This window comes from Eucalyptus grandis, chromosome 4 (assembly GCF_016545825.1).
Source record: "Eucalyptus grandis isolate ANBG69807.140 chromosome 4, ASM1654582v1, whole genome shotgun sequence".
Lineage (NCBI taxonomy): Eukaryota > Viridiplantae > Streptophyta > Magnoliopsida > Myrtales > Myrtaceae > Eucalyptus > Eucalyptus grandis.
In genome coordinates this window covers 36,945,378-36,963,829 of record NC_052615.1, presented here as the reverse complement: position 1 = coordinate 36,963,829, position 18,452 = coordinate 36,945,378, and the positions used below count along the sequence as shown (strand labels likewise).

Sequence of the window (18,452 nt, the reverse complement as noted above, 5' to 3'; positions counted from 1 at the left end):
GGATCCTTCGATTAGGTTGGACAAGCATTTCTGGCTTCTCCAATGGATTCAATAAGCTTTCTTGTCTTGAGAAACTTGAAGTATTAGATGTTAGACAATGCAAAAATCTGGGAGGGGAAATCCTTATAGATGGGTTGTCTTCACTGAAGATCCTTCGATTAAGTGGAACAAGCGTTTTTGGCTTCCCCAACTTATTCGATAAGCTTTCTCGTCTTGAGAAACTTGAAGAATTAGATGCCACAGGATGCAAGAATCTAGGAGGGGAAATTCTTATAGATGGGTTGTCTTCACTGAGGATCCTTCGATTAGGTTGGACAAGCATTTCTGGCTTTTCCAATGGATTTAATAAGCTTTCTTGTCTTGAGAAACTTGAAGTATTAGATGTTAGACAATGCAAAAATGGGGGGGAAATCCTTATAGATGGGTTGTCTTCGCTAAAGATCCTTCAATTAAGTGGCACAAGCGTTTTGGCTTCCCCAACTTATTCAATAAGCTTTCTCGTCTTGAGAAACTTGAAGAATTAGATGCCACGGGATGCAAGAATCTAGGAGGGAAAATTCTTTTAGATGGGTTGCCTTCACCGAGGATCCTTCGATTAGGTTGGACAAGCATTTCGGCTTCTCCAATGGATTCAATAAGCTTTCTTGTCTTGAGAAACTTGAATTATTAGATGTGAGACAATGCAAAAATCTGGGAGGGGAAATCCTTATAGATGGGTTGTCTTCGCTGAAGATCCTTCGATTAAGGGGAACAAGCATTTTTGGCTTCCCCAACTTATTCAATAAGCTTTCTCGTCTTGAGAAACTTGAAGAATTAGATGTCACAGGATGCAAGAATCTAGGAGGGAAAATTCTTATAGATGGGTTGTCTTCACTGAGGATCCTTCGATTAGGTTGGACAAGCATTTCGGCTTTTCCAATGGATTTAGTAAGCTTTCTTGTCTTGAGAAACTTGAAGTATTAGATGTCAGGCAATGCAAAAATCTGGGAGGGGAAATTGTTATAGATGGGTTGTCTTCGCTGAAGATCCTTCGATTAAGTGGAACAAGCGTTTTTGGCTTCCCCAACTTATTCAATAAGCTTTCTCATCTTGAGAAACTTGAAGAATTAGATGCCACAAGATGCAAGAATCTAGGAGGGGAAATTCTTATAGATGGATTGTCTTCACTGAGGATCCTTAGATTAGGTTGGACAAGCATTTCTGGCTTCTCCAATGGATTCAATAAGCGTTCTCGTCTAGAGAAACTTGAAGAATTAAATGTTAGTGAATGCAAGAAGCTGGGAGGGGAAATCCCAATAGATGGGTTGCCTGCACTAAAGATCCTTCGATTAAATGGAACGAGCATTTCTGGCTTCCCTAACTTATTTAATAAGCTTTCTCATTTAGAGAAACTTGAAGAATTAGATGTTGCAAGGTGCAAGAATCTAAGAGGGGAAATTCTTATAGATGGGTTGTCTTCACTAAGGATCCTTCGATTAGGTTGGACAAGCATTTCTAGCTTCTCAATGGATTTGATAAGCTTTCTTGTCTTGAGAAACTTGAAGAATTAGATGTCGATAAATGCAAGAATCGAAAGGGAAATCCCTATAGATGAGTTGTCTTCATTGAAGATCCTTCGATTAAGTGGGTCAAACGTTTCTTGCTTTCTTAGTGGATCCGATAAGCTTTCTGCTCTTGAGGAATTTCAATATACAACTACAGGACTTTCCAATCGTTGCCGCAAAGCATTGCTTAGCTGCCTTCGTGCAACTCCTTCAATTAAGAAGGCGTCAAAATATTTGGTCGCTCCCACAACTTCTTGCCTGTTTAACAGATTTAAGAGTTGCTGCTAAAAACAAAAAACAAAAAAAGAAAGAAAAAACAGATTTAAGAGTTACCTGTCAGCATCACACATTGCCTCAACTCTCATCTGGTCCACCTAAAAGTGCTCGTTTTTTATATTTTCCAACTGTTGAAATCCATGCCGGACCTTCCCTCTAGATTATGGGAGCTTTGTGTTTACAATTGCAATGAGTTGAAAGAGTTACCAAGTTTGTCGAGATTGGTATTCTTGTCAAAGTTAGCTCTTTCTTGTTGCAATGAGCTGACAGAATTCAAGGGTCTGGAAGCATCAAAATCCTTAGAAAGATTCTTTGTACATAGATGCCAAAAGTTGTCCAACCTTGATGGCCTTGAACATCTATCAAAAAACTTAGAAAAATTGAGTTTACCTAGGTGCAGATCCATTGAAATATTACCAGACCTCTCGTGCTTCGATAACCTGACATATTTGAACATGAGAGGGTGCTCAAAGCTTCGTGATGTTCAGGGACTAGAGAAAGTCACAAATGTATACAAATGAGGGATTTAGCTTCGAGCCTCAGCAAATTGTCCCCATCTGTGGAAATTCGAAATTTTAATGAAAAGATGGGGTCAATCTCGCATAAACTCGTGGAGACCACAGAGCTCTAGGAATCGAGGTGTTCAACTCTAAAAGATGTTCAGCGATGCAACTTATCAGAATTCCATTCGTTCATTGCACTACTGCAGCAGAGAGAAACAATGGGTCCCCGAATTCACATTTTGCTTTGAAAGGTAAATAAAGCAGGTAACACTGTTCATTTTCCAGATGCATTGCCGAATTTCATCAGCAGTTCCTACTTGATAACACCATTTTGCTTGATAGCCCGATATTCTTCTACATTTGTCTTTTAAGTAGTTCAAGGAATGTTGACTCTGGTCGTGGAAGTTGACACGATGCTTCAGGGGTATCGTGCTATGGATCTTGGAAGGAGTTAATAACAAATTTACAAGGAAAAGTAGAAGGATTTACCAACGTTTTAATAGATCGGAAGATTACTGATGTCTTTCAGATTTTATAGGCGTGGTTAGTAAACTACCGACTCAAAAATGATTTTACTATCGTACTCATATATTAGCTAGTGCCCAATTTTTTCAAATTGTACAAGTGTAGCACTTCAATAGATTTACAAATCTGTCAATAAATACGTAAGATACGATTTTCTGTGACTATTAAATATTTTCACCGACTAAAAAGTTTATGTAGTTAATGTATTAACCCTTTGATATTAGCAACCTATGAATGAGGAGGTTTGCTTTTTGTCTCCTTTCTTTTACATGAAATAACTAGGTCGAATTTATTCAATTTTCATGGGTGTTGTTTTCCTTCTCTTACGTGATTCAAGGAACGTGGAAGCTGATGAAGGAATATGATATGATGCTTTAGAGAAATCACTCTCTTGATAATGCCAACAGTCAGATGTCATAGCCATCAAGTAAGATTGCTCACCCTGGATAAGCTGTTAATGACCATCACAAGCAAATCAAAGTTATAATTTTTTGGAATTACTGAACTTGAAGAATGATTTGTTTCCTCAGTTGACATCTATGTGGTTTTGTTTATTCACCTATGCAAATACTTTCAATTTCATCTTATACGTGAAGATGCTCAAATGGAAGAACAGTTGTCTCAAATGAGCCATATGTACTTTTCAGGAAACCCCTCAACTAAAGTTATCTCAGTCCCTCAACAATTTTTTTCGTGGTAAGTTATTACCATGTTTTATGCATTGCTATATTCTCTTCACAAGATTACCTAGCCATTTTGGATTCTTGATGAGATTTATGTGTCGAATTCTTGATGAGATTTATGTGTCGAATTTGACCAAGGACAGAGATTCAGGACCTGTGGAGGTATCTTCGGGCAACCAAAGCAGCTTCCGTGACGGCACCCTCGACTTAGCATTTGCTTCCTTTAAACGTTCGCCCTCTGTAGTTCTTGAAGTTGGCCATGCAGCTCAGTAAGTTTTGACTGCACTCCTGGCTCAAATTGTCATCTGTACAACACCCGCTTGGTCTCAATGTTCAGATTCCCTGGGGTGAACGTGGTTCCTAGTTAGAACTGGAAATCGGAGAACCAAACCAGAGTCCCGGTTCTAAAGAGATCGGTTCCGGTTCCCAATTTCTTTTTTTTGGAACCGGTTAGATTCCAAGAAAAGCCCTAACAATTTTTATGTTTACCATAGTCTCAGTTCTCTTCTCACTCAGTTCACTTCACACTTCACACTTCACACTCACAGTTCTCCTCTGTCTCTGCCCGACGCTGCTCGCCCTTGATGAGTTCCTCGACGAATCTCCACACGGAGTCGGGCCTCAAGTCCCTCGACGAGTTCCTCTCCGGCAAGACCTACATCTCCGGGTAACACTTCAATCTCTCTCTCTTCTTCGCACGGGGGATCTATCGGTTGATTCGGCATCTTGGGCCCCCTTGCTTGTTTGGGATGTTTATCGGCGTCGTTTTCGATGGCAGAGATCAGCTCACGAAGGAGGAAGGACGACATCAAGGTGTACGCCGCGGCTCTCGAGAAGCCCGGAGGCTCGTTCCCGAACGCCGGCAAGTGGTACCGTCATTTGTGCTCTCCCACAAAGGAATGCACAACAATTACAAAGGTGTGTGATCTTGTCTCTGTTGATTGCGTTTCTGAATGAGAGAAATAGATCATCGCAGCCCTGTTAGCAAGGTTAAGTAGTTTGTAGCTCAGAGGTGTCAAGCCTGGACTCATCGTTTTGGCTGCTTAAAATATCGGAAGTGAATGTTTCGTGAGAAATCGATACAACTGAAATCGTATGCATCAAAATCTGCACTCGTGAGTTTTAAAAGCCTATTTGGGTAGCCAGCGTACTGACACTTTTAACAACTATATGCAGGCATTTTTCTTCTCTGCAGTCAAAGCTGAGACACTCCGATGTTATCTTTTTGTTAAAATCAAGACATTTCATGTGGAGAATCTAATTTCCCCTTCAAATGGTGTTCGTAAAATTATCGAAATATGTACGATGGAATTTATTCACTGGTCAAATTACTCTAATTGTCTCTATGTGTGCATGCGCCTTTTTCAATAAACACACATAACAAAAGAACACAATCTAACTCAACATGAATCGTAATTAGCTGGGCCTAGGATGGATCTTTCACTTGCTGCCTCTGTCTGATCTGGGATGGCATGCATGTTTTGATTAGTAAATGTGCTTCCTGCTTGCTTGCCTACTTATGTTTTGCTTGTCCCGATTTTCTTCTGTCCTGTGTCCCCAAGCATTTTGAAATATCAAATTGTTGGTTTCAGTTCAGCTGCAAATTCGAAAGTACATCTGCAAACCAATTCGGTACCAAAGACAGAACTAGGAGGGTGGACGTCAGTGAAGTCAGCAAAGCAACTTTTTGCTTCTAATATGCCAATTATGAAGCACGGGCAAAAAGATGTGTTATCAAACAGAAAGGTGTTTCTGCTTTTTCAAGTTTCATTTTGCTCACCATGTGGCAATCGATAATAAGACATGCTTGTCAATTCTTCAAATGAAGGATTGGTACAAGTTGTCTTGAGTTGTTTGAAATCATCTCAGTGATTTTGTTGCACATATGGTCTTATCACCTGGTCAAAGGGCAAGTTCATCTTACTCGTGGCATTCTCGGCAGGTCAGGGTGGATGAAAGAGACTGTCGACTTGCCATTGAGTCGGATGAGGAGATTGACAGTGGATTTCCTTGCTTGTTTGATGACAGGGAGACGGGTAAAACTAATTTCTATTCCTTATGGAATGATAAGTACCCGTCAGCTGCTACTAGTTGGGAAGTAAATGGAAGTATCACCAGATTTACAAAGGCATTCAGGACCAAGATTAAGTCCATCAGCTCCACTTAAGATTGACATGTAGAATGTTATTATTTTCCACAAACCTGATACCATTCATGAAAGCTAGTAAACAGATTAATTTTAAAGATATCTCCAGCTTTGTGCAGCTATATAGATGTTTAAAAAAAGCACTATCCCTCATCAAAATTCCTTGGGCAGATAAGGGTAGCTCCATAACAGATGAAGTCAAGGTAGAGACAGTGCGTATTCTAAGGAAAGTGAGGAAACAAAAGTGGAGGTCTTCCAAAACTATAGTCATTATTGAAGGTCAGTAACTCCTTTTCTATATGAGTTGCCACACATTTAGTAGTGGTAGACTAGTAGATGTCTGCAAATAATATTCTCTCCAGCGTTGTGCTTCAAGTCAGGAAGAATTATAAGTCATGGCAGATACAATTACATCTTGTAGTACCCCTATCATCGTAAATCAAAGCATTATCGAAGATTCGTTTGTTGTTTATTGGCCAATTATACTGCAGTAGACAAAGTGGTATTTGTTTGTAATGCCTAATTCATTCCCACTGGGGGGTTACTGGATAGGCCAATGCTTCTTCCATAGTTCTCCGTAGCTTGGTGTTGGAAATAAGGCTCAATCCTGGCGGAGAGGAGGCAAGCTTCTTGGAAAAGCAGATCCAATTCTGACGAATAACCACCATAAGGTATCTTCTCACCTGACCGAGCATCGTAAACTGCTGTAATTGTTAATAATATATGTAAATCTGGTGTAACCATGTCACGGACATTTACCTAGTTGTTTGCTTCTTCTTCTTTTTTCCATTTACCTCATAAAAATAATAAATAAAAATCTACTAAAATGTACACACTGAATATGTCTGTAGCTTTTCATGATTGATATTCTGGAGAATGGAGTTGTGTATTAGACTGTCGCTCAAGATAACAAAGCAGTGGAGTGATCAGCTGAATTATGAGATGAATTTCTGGCAATTGATAGTGGAATATGATCTCTAGAACGACGCATGCCAGTAGCACCCTGTCTAGCCCAAAATAAAATCCATGATCCCTCCTCTGCTTGAGATTTTCTCCCTTTTGGGCCAACCCCTTTGCTCCAACCTTTAAAACGGTTGCATCTTTTGCCATTATTTTTGTAGTTTTCCCTAACTGACCTCTTTACATATTACTGCTGATCATAAGCATTCATTCCAACTCGTCTCTATTCTGCTGTATCATAAAACTGAGGCATCTCAGAGTATTCTGCTCATTTTACTAATGTCTTCCTTTGTTTTCAATTGCCACTGCTTTAAGATGCTTGCATATATTCTTACTTGTTGTGCTAGCATGTTATCGAGGTCCTTACTTATACAGCCATTCGATATTGTTATTGCAGGTGACAGAAATACACAATTTTAGTCAGGATGATTTGATGACCGAAGATATATTTGTCTTGGATTGTCACTCAGCAATCTTTGTCTGGTTGGGACAACAAGTTGACTCCAAGATGAAAATGCATGCTTTAACCATTGGAGAGGTATGGTTCAACTTGAGGCATAGAGGTGGCATGGTATTTTGAGTCCCATGTATTTTTACATGTTCTTCTGCTCAAGTGTTTAGGTCCATAATTGAAAGCCTTTGATGCATGAGCAATTTTTGAGTTGTAAATTAAAAATCATTGTTTATGGTTCATAAAAGATGATGAACACCAACCGTAATAGAGCCTGTATGTGGCAGAATGTTTCTGCATAAACAGAATGAAATTATACATGGCCCGAGACTTGTAGATGCTAATGATAGCCAAATGTTGGGAAATCCGCATCATAAAGTAGACAATATGCACCTGCCTTGACTGATTATGATACTCATCTTAGCACCGTGAAGGGGAATAAAGAAACAGAATGTCAAGATCAAATTTGATCTAACAGGTGCTATTCTGGAAACAGAAGCCTTATATGGTTAGATGCAGAGTAGATTCTTTCTTATATTCTCTTTTTTTATGTTCTTAAGTTGATGCTTGAAGGTTTGGTTTGTATTGTTGCTTTACCTTTTCCTGCTCCATTGGATATTCATAAGTTGGCTGCGATGAAGGTCTACGAGAACAGTTTATCTACTTTCAATGTGTTCTTCAGTATCTGATGAGATTTCATAATACAGATTATTGGAGGTGGTTTGCAAGTTATCTTGTGGTTACATGACCTTGTTGTAATATTTAGATCATTTTGTGTTATTTCCTATTTTCACTTTCTGGTCATTCTCTGCTCCCCATATAGACATGTTCTGTGCCCCTTCAGTAGATATTGCTTTTCTTTCACAGCTTTCAGTGATCACTGAGGAGCGGGATAAATATCAAACTCTTGTCAATGAGCTGAAGAAGCCGGAGAAAGATGAAACTGGGAGTAAAGTGGCAAATGTAAACTTCTGCAATCTGTGGTTCACCGTCATCTTTGTCCCTCATTTTAATGCTATTGCCACATATCCTGACAATCCTCTGTGTTTATATGGAACAGGAGTTGCAGTTGTCTCTTGCCAAGAAGGAATGCTGTATCAAAGAAATGGAGAGCAGTTTAAATGAGCAAAAGGAAGCTAATAATCCGCAACAGGAGGAGATTTAAATGAGAGGCTAAATAATGAAGCAAGAAGGATAAAATCACTGGAAAGGGAAAGTGATCGGCTTAGATCAGAAATTTCTCTTTTGGAGTCAAAGGTAAGGTCTTTTAGGAGTTTGCAAATTCGCATCATTTTCTGTTGGCTCAACTCTTTTCCTTATTAGAGTGAAGTATCTGGCTATGCTAAATGATCTGTGATCTGGGCAATCACACCATTTGTTTTTTGTGGTTAATACTGCTGCTGTTTGCTCTATGGTTTTGTGTGCATAAGACTGGTGTCTTCATCTTTAATAGGTCCATATGCTTATACAGGTTGCACGTGCATCTTGATTTGATGTATTTATTAGAAACAGTGAGAGATTTGTGTGATGAAGTAGCTTTTGGTTCATGCTAGCCTCACCCATGATAGTCTTGAACCTGCATAAAATAATAATGGATGTGAACTTAACATCTTGCAATTGTTGTGGACATTTCTGTGACCTACGTAGATACCGAGTGCAAAAATGAGGAAATATATCCTGGCATCTTTTGTGGGGCCAAAAAAGGAAAAGTGTTTTCCCATCAGGCAATTGCTTTGCCTTTAGGCAGTGGTTATGCTTCCACCAATACAAATGTTGTATCCCTGGAGGAATCTAAAGATGTGTTGCTTCATCTTTTATGATCAAAGATCTGGTTTGACTCAATGAAAGCCTTCACGTAACTATTACACAGTAATGCTCACTTTGGGACTCATTTTTGCTTCTTTCTTTTTATATTTCTTATTTATATCTGTTTATTGCTTCACTCGACTAAAAACATGTCTGCCTTTTCTGCAGCTGGGTCATGGTGATTTTTCTGCCACAAGTACAAAAGTACTGCGCATGGTGAATACACTTGCAATTGATAATGAGGCAAAGCAAACCATTCAAGGGGCAGGTCTCTTGCTTTCAATGCACTAGCTGCTAATTTTGAGAATCCAAATGCAAGAAATCTCTCAACACCACCAATTGTCAGGAAGATCTTTCCAAAGTCTGTCACCCCTGATTCAACGAAATTGGCTTCCAAATCTTCAGCTATAGCAGCTATCAGTTCCACTTTTGAGAAATCACCACCAATACGAGAAGTCATCATACCCAAATCTATCGAAGGTACACCATAACTTATAAATTAATGCTTAGGGAAATACACCAACAATTGACTATTGTTTCTATGGAGTTTTATCTTATCATTTTATTTTACCGGGCGGTGAGTCCTGAGACACCAAAACAGAATTCAGAGCCTAATAACAAAGAGAACTCATGCTTGGTCGAAGTTTTTTGCTCGCATCAATGATTTTCTTGTGTTTGTCACAACAAAAGTTGTTAAGGTGCCATCATTTTGGATCTTGACTTGAGTTGACATAGAAGCTTTGGTTTGTGTCTTTCTTTTTCGTTATAGTTCAAATCTGAAAATGAAACAAAAAAAAAAAGAACCCATTGGAACCTGGAACTGACCCTAGAATCTATGATAGGGTAGGTTCGAGGTTTTTGCTTTTGACAGATAAGTTCCAGGTTCCAAAAGATGAGGAACTTATACCCGAGAGTAGGTTTCGGGTTCCTAAGAAACCGGGAACTGCTCACCCCTACAAATTCTGATATATTTATGTGGGCGATACGACCTGTTTATGAATAAAAGATCAAATTAAACCATCACGCAATATAATTTCTTCGTCATTGCCATCCCTTCATCCATTTGACAAGCCAAAATATTGGTGATGTTGTTCCGAAAAGGTCGATGAGAATGAGATAATTCATTTGCGCGCCCACCCCCCCGGCACAAATAATCTCCTCCTCCGAAACCTCAATGACCGGAATTAAAGTTGGCTTGTGAATGAAGAGAAGGTTTAGTGAAATTGTGAAACCACATAGCCTTTGCAGGCACATTAATTTTACTCTCAGATGTTTTCGCCACTTGGTGTCTATTCTTTCTTTTGACCCATTGACGCCATTTACTCTTCATCCACTCCGCCATACACTTTTTCATGAATATACATCCATGCATGTATAGAGTCTATAGACGTGTAAAGATATCGTTCGCCAGTGAAAAACTGTCCCACATTCATCCTCAAAATGTCCATGCTAATGCGGGGGCCAACAACTAGTCATATTAAGCGATTTTGATGAAGAACAAGCTGGATATATTGATGTCGAAACTCATTGTTTTGGCTTGAATGCAAGCGTCATGCTTCATGCAACAAGCATCAAGGCCATCGCAGAATCTCTCCCCCAAAAGAAAAATTATACAATCAATCCTATATATTCCAATTTAGTTATAAATTTTTCATTTTTGTCAATTTAGTTATAAACATTTGCCAACCAATTTTCGCATCGCTGAAAGTCATGACTTAACAATGTACCATATAAGATAACCGGCGAGGACTAGACTGACATCAAATAAATTAAAAGTCTGGAATAATATTATATATCGAGCCAAAATTCATACACTATTTGTATTATTATCCTAATTTTTCCCCTTGCTTATGAATTTGATAATGACCAAGTGAGATGTCATTGATTCCCTACCAATTTTTCTATCGCTAGCGATACGAGACTTACACAAATCTTGTCATTTAAAATATTTGTGTGGTACGACACTTCAAATAGAAAGTACAATAAAATACACTGGGATACAACATTTTTATGATGGAGAATCAATCCCTCGAGAGATCAGAGAACCCTGTGACTTCTTAAGTCTTTTAACACGCTTGGGAAGTGTTGTGTGGACTCTTTGAGATGTTAAAAAGTAGAGAGAAGATAGACAAACTCTGATCAATAATAGAACAAAATCCACTTACTCAAATCTAAAGGTTTCCTTCATCTGAACCGAAGAAACAATGTCACTCCATTATCAAACTGACTGCAATATTCTTCTGTACGCAGGGATCTAAACAAAGGGCTTGGCTTAAAAAGAAACAAGGAAAGAAACGAAAGGGAAGAAGAATTAGTGGACGGCATAAAGGGCATACAAGATTTTCTTCCTCAACCCCCCAAGAAAATTGAACATGATCGAACCCAACTCTGAAGTGAAGTCCGCACAATGAGAACTTACTCCCAGGTGCAATCCAAGCTAGAAGCAAAATCTGTTTCCGACAAAACCAAGAAACCAGTGTACAATTGGGGATCTGCAGCAGAACTTCACCAGTTATTGCGTTATTTTCCAAAAACATCAACATGTCAATCTTCGTCACCAAGACATCATCCCTCAACTTCTAGTAATCCAAGCTAGAAGCAAAATCTGTTTCCAACAAAACCAAGAAACCAGTGTACAATTGGGGATCTGCAGCAGAACTTCACCAGTTATTGCGTTATTTTCCAAAAGCATCAACATGTCAATCTTCGTCGCCAAGACATCGTCCCTCAACTTCTAGTAACTCATAAGGATAGTGGATACAGTCCTCGAATTCTGTTTCTAGCAGGTGTGGCGGCTCAAAGTGTAGCACAGCTTTCTAAGGCTTCACTCTTATGAGCCCGACATGTATGTATACCGTGTTTGGGCTCCCACAATCAGCTCTATGACTTTAGCTGCATGAGTAAACATAAAGGAATGAGCACAATTGCCCACGATAAGTAGCCTTATCTTAGCCAACGTGAAAAATAAAAGCAAAATGGACACAAATGAACACCTGTAAGAGCCCCAAAAAGGGGAACAGGTTCCAACAATTTCTCTGCTTTGTCGAGCCTTTCCCTGAAATATCAGAGAAGGAACGTGGTTTTCCATGATGAGATTCATCCCAGAAATGTAAACTTTGCACTGGATATAATTTCTAGTAGCTATAAGTGTACCTTGTGTATTTGCTAAAAAATGGATCTCTCATGAGGTAGAGTGCCCAGAGTAGCTTTCTTCTTTTCAACTACTTAACAGGGAAAAAGAACACAAGTTGACAAATCTTGAGAGAATCATTAATCTGGACATTAGATGGCTGAAGAAAGGCCAGACCAAAAGCCTTGTGATGCAAGCCAGGGCATGCATGCTAAATGGACAAATTCAAATAAACGAATACAAAACTATAGACTCTAACCTCATCCTTTTCTGAAGTGGTGTACTGAAACTTACGGTCTTTACTACCCCACCCAGACAAAGTAACTTGAGGAACGAAGCCAACGCCAACCACATCCATGGCCAGCGAAAGAAACCAAGGAGTCCAGGACTGAGTTCCATACTTTCTAATAAACAAAACATAGATTAGTGGCCTTGCGATAAATAGGATCTCCCCCATGAGAAATAAAGACCCATGAACGCCCTTCTCGGACAAAATAGATGACAATGTTGATTTCTCTGCCTTTGGAGCTGTCATAAAACAAAATGTATCAGCAAAAGTACATCATACAACTTTACCAAGGTTCAACTAACAACCTCCTGACATGCCTACCAAGAGATTCCATAATAGCATTCTGTTGCTGCACCCTGCGCAACCATGGTGGGTCAGAAGCCGTTCTAGCATTCTCTCCAAATCTGCTTAACGCTGACAGTGCTCTTCCTTCCAGATTCCACCCATTCTGCCCAAAGTTATTCCTGAAAGAACCAGGCCCACTATAAAATCCAGGTTTTCTGGAATCTCCAGGTCTGGACTGTGAGGAGGAAACTTCTGATGCCTTCTCAGAATTTGGAATCTCTCCGCCCTGTAGAAGCATCTTATAGCCACTATTCCTAAACACAGCTAACCTAACCAAAAACCTGGTTCAAACAGACTACCAGATCATCAGGAAACTACACAAACTATGGCTACATGAAAATTCAGCTAACATCATCTAAACTCACTTAATAGCCTCTGTAGCTGCAATGAAGTTCCACTTCTTGGTATCACCATAGTAATGTTGTGCGACGACTTCAACAAGTGTTTCCAAGTCCTTCAATGCAGATATGCATAACGAATAAGGAAATGTAGAAGGTTCAGGATGACCAGTGTGGATCTGAGATGGGGCGGTATCAATAATGTGTTCATTGACGGCAGTTATGACACCCAAGATAGCAGTCACTGCAGTAAAATGACAAACTTTCCCAATAAAACTCCAAATTCTTTCACTACACATGAGGAAAAAAATGTGGAAAACAATAGTCAAAATTCTATAAGAACAAGCAACCTAAGTTTCAATTAACATGGGCTTGCGTGTACACAGTTTACTCCTTGAATAAAGCCCCACAATTTAAGGAAGTGATGGCCTATTAGTCAATCATGCTATCTTGAGTTTCTGTAAATGTGGAGATTTAAAGCAATAAAAATATGGAAATGTACGGTTTCACTTTGACTAAACAATCTCTCCCTTTCTCAATTGATGCAGAAAAGGTCCTTAAAAACCTAAATTGAAAATATGTAGTTTAACATAACCAAATTCTCGCACTTGTATGTTCAATTCAGCCCAACTATATCTTATAGGGCAAGCATAAAGGCATTTGATGCAGAAAAGGTCTTTCAAACCCCAAGTTGAAACATGTAACTAAAAGTTACCAAATTTTCACAAAACCTGCTTCTGGTCCTATCTCTGAAGAAGAGAATCGCTCGGGCAGCAGCCATGTAAAACCCTGATGCACAATTAAAACGTCCAGATGAGATAAGGGCATAAGTAGAGAAGAGTCTGCTTTCATCAGAAATCAGCACTCATGACATTGTAATTCACCTAAACCATACATAGAATAGTCCAAACCAATCTTTAAAATAATAATAATAATAATAATAATAATAATAATAATAATAATAATAAAAGCACACAAATAGAGCTTTTGTATGTCAGATCAAGAATATACTATGGAGTGAAGCAAATAAGACTTTTTTTCCACCCAGACAGAAAGGTACCAATACTGATGGATCTAGGGGGTCACAGATTGTAAGCAACAAGATGCACATAACTGAAATGGAAGCTAGGCAGCATCCAAGTTAATGCTAGGCTGCGAATGCATAATACTACCATTTTGCTTGTAAATTTAAATCGAGTTCTGAATATGCTGTAAATGAAAGAGGGTGAGCAGGGAAAAAAAGGCCAAAATGCAGATGTTGGTCAAAGACATATCTTCTCGCTTTTTAACCACTTTTCTGTTGTCCAGCTCAGATAGAGCTTTATGTTAATGCAATTGCAGGCAATAGATCACTACAAGTTAGTCCACTGCGAAATCTTCCAAGTAAAAACTATATTGAGAAAGGAGATACAACAACGTGATAAAAATTTATACAAGAAGATCCACAAGATCCCAAAAGACTCAATAATAGAATTGATCCTCCAAATGATGGTCATTGAGAGCCATCAATTGATAAACTTACATTAAGATTGCCAAAGATAGTGTGTTGTGCTCTTCGACAAACCATGACCCCTAAAAAAGTACAATAACAAGACAATGGAACTAATTAAATGGCTTCTTATCCTCTTTGCACAATGTTTTTCCTTCCAGGACATATAATAATCCTTCTTCCCAAACAGAAGCTTCCATCACCCAATAAAGACCCGCAATAATATGAACCAAAATCTATGGCAACCCATTCACAAGGAGTGCAATGAAAGATGGCTTAAGCCTTCTTATGGTTATGACACATACACATCAGCCAACTAGGATAATTCCAATAGTAATATCACTAATGACAAGGTCCTCCTCACCCAGTTGCCCAGGAACTGGCTGCATCAACACTAAATAAACACTAATGAAAGGAATGCAATGGGCTCTGTTATGATTGAGCATCTTTTGTCATACAACTTGGAAGATCCATCCAATCACAGAATTGACATAGAAAGAAACAATACCATATGGGAACATTTGTCAGGTCATTCATCCTAATAGTACTAATTCAATCTTGGTTACCTTTTGACAAAGGATCTACTGAAAAATGCTATAGAGGGGGAAAGGAAAAACCGAAATACCAAGTGGAAGTTAAGTAAACTTAACTTTGAATTTGGTCCTTTTCTGTGTTCTACTATGCACTTGCTTTCAAGTAAAAATAATCCATTTCACTTTATCCAATACAACATCTTCTATATATTTTCCTTCTAATGTCTATTTGAACATTTAGGTACTCATATCTTTCCACATGCTTACCCCAAAGTTTCTTGTACAAGTTGAAAACAGAAAAAGAAACCTTTTCACTTGCATATAATTTGATTAGCATATATTTCATTTTTCACTAGCTTAAGCCCAGACCTTTCCATACAATTGGAGAAGTGGCCAGTCAAAAACATCATATTTTGACATTTCCTATGGTTGTCAATTGGTAATGGTGGGCACTCGATTCATCTTTCTAAGTAGACAAGACTTAGCAATATCACTGAAACTTTTATGATGGTCATGACTCTCATCAACAAGCCAGATCAAAAAAAAAAAAAAGGAAAAAAAAAGATTGATTTGTCACAGTGACTGAGATTGCAGTTAATTATTGAATGATGGGCTGCGAAACCGATGACATTTCTCTCAATTCCCTGCATTAAATTCTCTTTCTTCTCTTTTTCTCTGCACTTCTCAAGCAAGCTACTACTCTCTTGCTTCTCTCTCTCTCTCTCTCTCTGATTTGTCATAGTTACTGAGATTGCAGTTAATTATTGAATGATGGGCAGGGAAACTGATGACATTTCTCTCAATTCCCTGTGTTGAATTCTCTTGCTTCTCTATTTCTCTCCACTTCTCAAGCAAGCTACTACTCTCTTGCTGAAGCACACGATACTCTCTCTCTCTCTCTCTCTTTCTCTCTCTCCGAACTTGCAACTGCCCCAGTAAAGCATTTTGTGGATTACGAATAGTAGAAGCACATAAAAGTACAAGTACACCTAAATTTGTACGACTAGCTGATTAAGGGCGCTTCTTCAGCTCTTGCTTCTCAAGAACTGAAAAAATTTAGTTCACACCAAAGTAACCCACAAAAAGAGAAAAAAAAAAAAGAAGTAATTAATTCCGTTCCATTGTCTCATGCTCTAATCATCACCCTATAGCATTACAAACCAAATGATTAGTCTACAAACTTCAACTGTACATAGCAGTCGCCAAAACCCCTCGGCGGCAACAACTAGAACACCAAAACAACCGTATCACGTCTTTCAATTCAACCTACTGCAATCGGGAAAAAAAACAAAAAACAAAAAAACTTCGCATGGATTCCTCTCATCCCAATCTTCACCTAAGAATTTCTACAGACCGATCAACAAAAAATTACAATATCAGCCAACTCATGCACACGCCTGCTGCTCACGACCCCCAAGATCAGAACTTCGCGGGGACATTCGGCGAAACACAGTTTCATCGACTCGCGCCCCACACCAAAATTCACTCCATGCACGCACCGCCGACCGATAACAGAGAACGCCAAGCGAGATTCGAGAGAGAGAGAGAGAGCTTACGTTGGCCAGAGACTCCAACGAGTGCACGTACTCCTTGTTCCTCCGAACCCACCGCTTGTACGCCTCCATGGCCGTCGAGCGCACCCAGCTCCGACCGGCGCGGCCTCCGGCTCCGGCTCCGGCTCCGGCTCCGCGGCGCGGCGCTCCGGACGATTCAGGCTCGGGCAAGGCCGGCACCGATCGGAATTCCGAGGCTTTTCCGAGGGAAATTGCAGGACTTCTGATCCGGTCTGGATATTTTCGTCTTTTGGGGGACCCGAGGGGGAGGTGGAACCGCGCTTCGCTCGTCGGCCGTTGATTGGAAACTCGGTGATGAGTTTTCGGCCGTCGAGATCGTTCGGGGCCCCGCTCTTCCGCCGGGGCCCCTGATTTTGGACGGTGGAGATGGGGTTTGTGATTGATTCGCCGCGCGCGGTCGATTTCGTCGGGATATTTTTTGCTGGGGAGAGGATACGGATTTCGCGCACTCCGATGCGTGAGGAAACTTTTGGAGGAATTTCGCTTTGTTAGAATTATCAAATGAGACAACCAGCTATATATATATATATATATAAAAGGAGTTTTAAATTTTTCTATCATTACTTTGGTCGATATAATTAACACTTTGATGATGTTGATACGATAAAAATTCCGATATAAATATGATAAATTTATCTTAAGTTAATATTTTTTACTAATAAAATCACAAATTGGTATATCTTGTTATATATTTATCCGTTAATTTTCATTAAAATTTACAGTCAAATTATTGAGTTAAGTGGCATATGATAATTGAAAATGTAGAGATTTAAAGTTTTACCCTTTGTTTGTCACAAATTTATTAGTTTATGATTTTTCGTTATATTAATCCAATTTAATGAAAACTAATAGAAGATAAATACGTCACAAATGTATTAATTTAAGATTTTTATAGTAAAAAAATACATTCAAATAAAATTTATCACATGAATATCAGTTTAAGATTTTTCGTCATATTAATCTATTAAACTATTTTCATGACTATTAAAGCTTAATATGGCAACACCAATAGAGCGGGGAAAAAATTGGCTTTTCTATATACTTTTTCCAGGCTCTTTTCTTTATTTCGTTTTTATCGATTCCGATTCAGTCCGCAAACTATTTCGAGATATTCGGTGAGATCCTCTTCTCAAGCAGCGTAGATATAAAATCGCTTGTACCAACACTGATATAATCGAACTAGCGGTACAGAATTTGGGAAGACGAGGTACATAATCGATGTGGAGTGCCAAGTTGCCAACCGGCGATTGAAGTCTCACTCGACATTGAGGTACGAGATCGAAAACGCAACTGAAATGCATGGAAATATTCGAGTTGACCGAATGTAATAATGACTCGGTCGTTTGCCCACCCAAACGGAAATTTCGGGAAGTCCTTCGTGCGCCCGCAACGGGAGTCAATCACGGAATCGGGACCGCACCCCGTGTACCACGATCTCTGACCCTTGCGTTTTAACATTAAAAGAGAAAAAAAAAATTGAAATTCTCATCAAATCTATAATTTACATAGAAAAAGAAAAAATGAGCCTTTTTTCATAGCGTTTGTCTCCTTTTCACTCGAGCCGTTGCTAAATGCTAGATGGATGGAAATCTTTGTGTAAAAAGAAGAAGACAAGAGAAATTATATCCAATTGGCAAATTATTATTCCTTCGGTTGGAAATTATTGATGATTACCGTACATATAGAAAAGATATCGCATGTAATTGATAGACGATCCACACTCTAGTGTCGAAATTCTAGAGATCGTTTTCGAGATCAACTTTTATTTAGTTAAAATTAATGGCTGTGTAAGAGACAAAAGAAGGTGGCGTTTCTTTTAGCTAGGGTAAAGGGCAGCGAAATGTAACGTAAGCTGAGTTA

At 39.0% G+C, this 18,452-nt stretch overlaps 1 protein-coding gene and 1 long non-coding RNA gene across 7 annotated transcripts; one reads left to right on the top strand and one right to left on the bottom strand.

Moving 5' to 3' along the window:
* Positions 1–1,578: 1,578 nt before the first annotated feature.
* On the top strand, positions 1,579–9,537 carry LOC120292786. Of its 6 annotated transcripts, none has more exons than XR_005550391.1 (13): positions 1,579–2,574; positions 3,186–3,275; positions 3,496–3,544; positions 3,670–3,980; positions 4,080–4,198; positions 4,310–4,449; positions 5,474–5,567; positions 5,849–5,956; positions 6,230–6,348; positions 7,035–7,175; positions 7,956–8,051; positions 8,149–8,345; positions 9,063–9,537. It is a non-coding gene; the product is annotated as an uncharacterized LOC120292786 (long non-coding RNA). The 6 variants fall into 6 exon arrangements; XR_005550392.1 differs by having other exon boundaries at positions 1,579–2,587; positions 3,675–3,980; XR_005550388.1 differs by having other exon boundaries at positions 1,580–2,574; positions 3,675–3,980.
* Positions 9,538–11,037: 1,500 nt separating this feature from the next.
* On the bottom strand, positions 11,038–16,783 carry LOC120292785 (peroxisome biogenesis protein 16-like). Its single transcript, XM_039311213.1, has 8 exons — positions 16,575–16,783; positions 13,728–13,785; positions 13,024–13,240; positions 12,635–12,939; positions 12,284–12,552; positions 12,048–12,115; positions 11,888–11,949; positions 11,038–11,786 (listed from the first exon to the last, which is right to left on the bottom strand). Exons 1-8 carry the CDS (start codon positions 16,641–16,643, stop codon positions 11,725–11,727), a joined length of 1,110 nt encoding a protein of 369 aa, XP_039167147.1. The 5' UTR covers positions 16,644–16,783; the 3' UTR covers positions 11,038–11,724.
* Positions 16,784–18,452: the final 1,669 nt, after the last annotated feature.

Excerpts from the sequence above, each read along its gene's own strand:
- LOC120292785 (XM_039311213.1), bottom strand. The coding sequence starts at position 16,643 with ATGGAGGCGTACAAGCGGTGGGTTCGGAGGAACAAGGAGTACGTGCAC. Across the intron at positions 13,241-13,727 it reads AGAGATAGGACCAGAAGCAG|TGACTGCTATCTTGGGTGTC; the intron begins GTTTTGTGAAAA and ends ATTTTACTGCAG. Across the intron at positions 12,553-12,634 it reads TGCTATTATGGAATCTCTTG|CTCCAAAGGCAGAGAAATCA; the intron begins GTAGGCATGTCA and ends GTTTTATGACAG.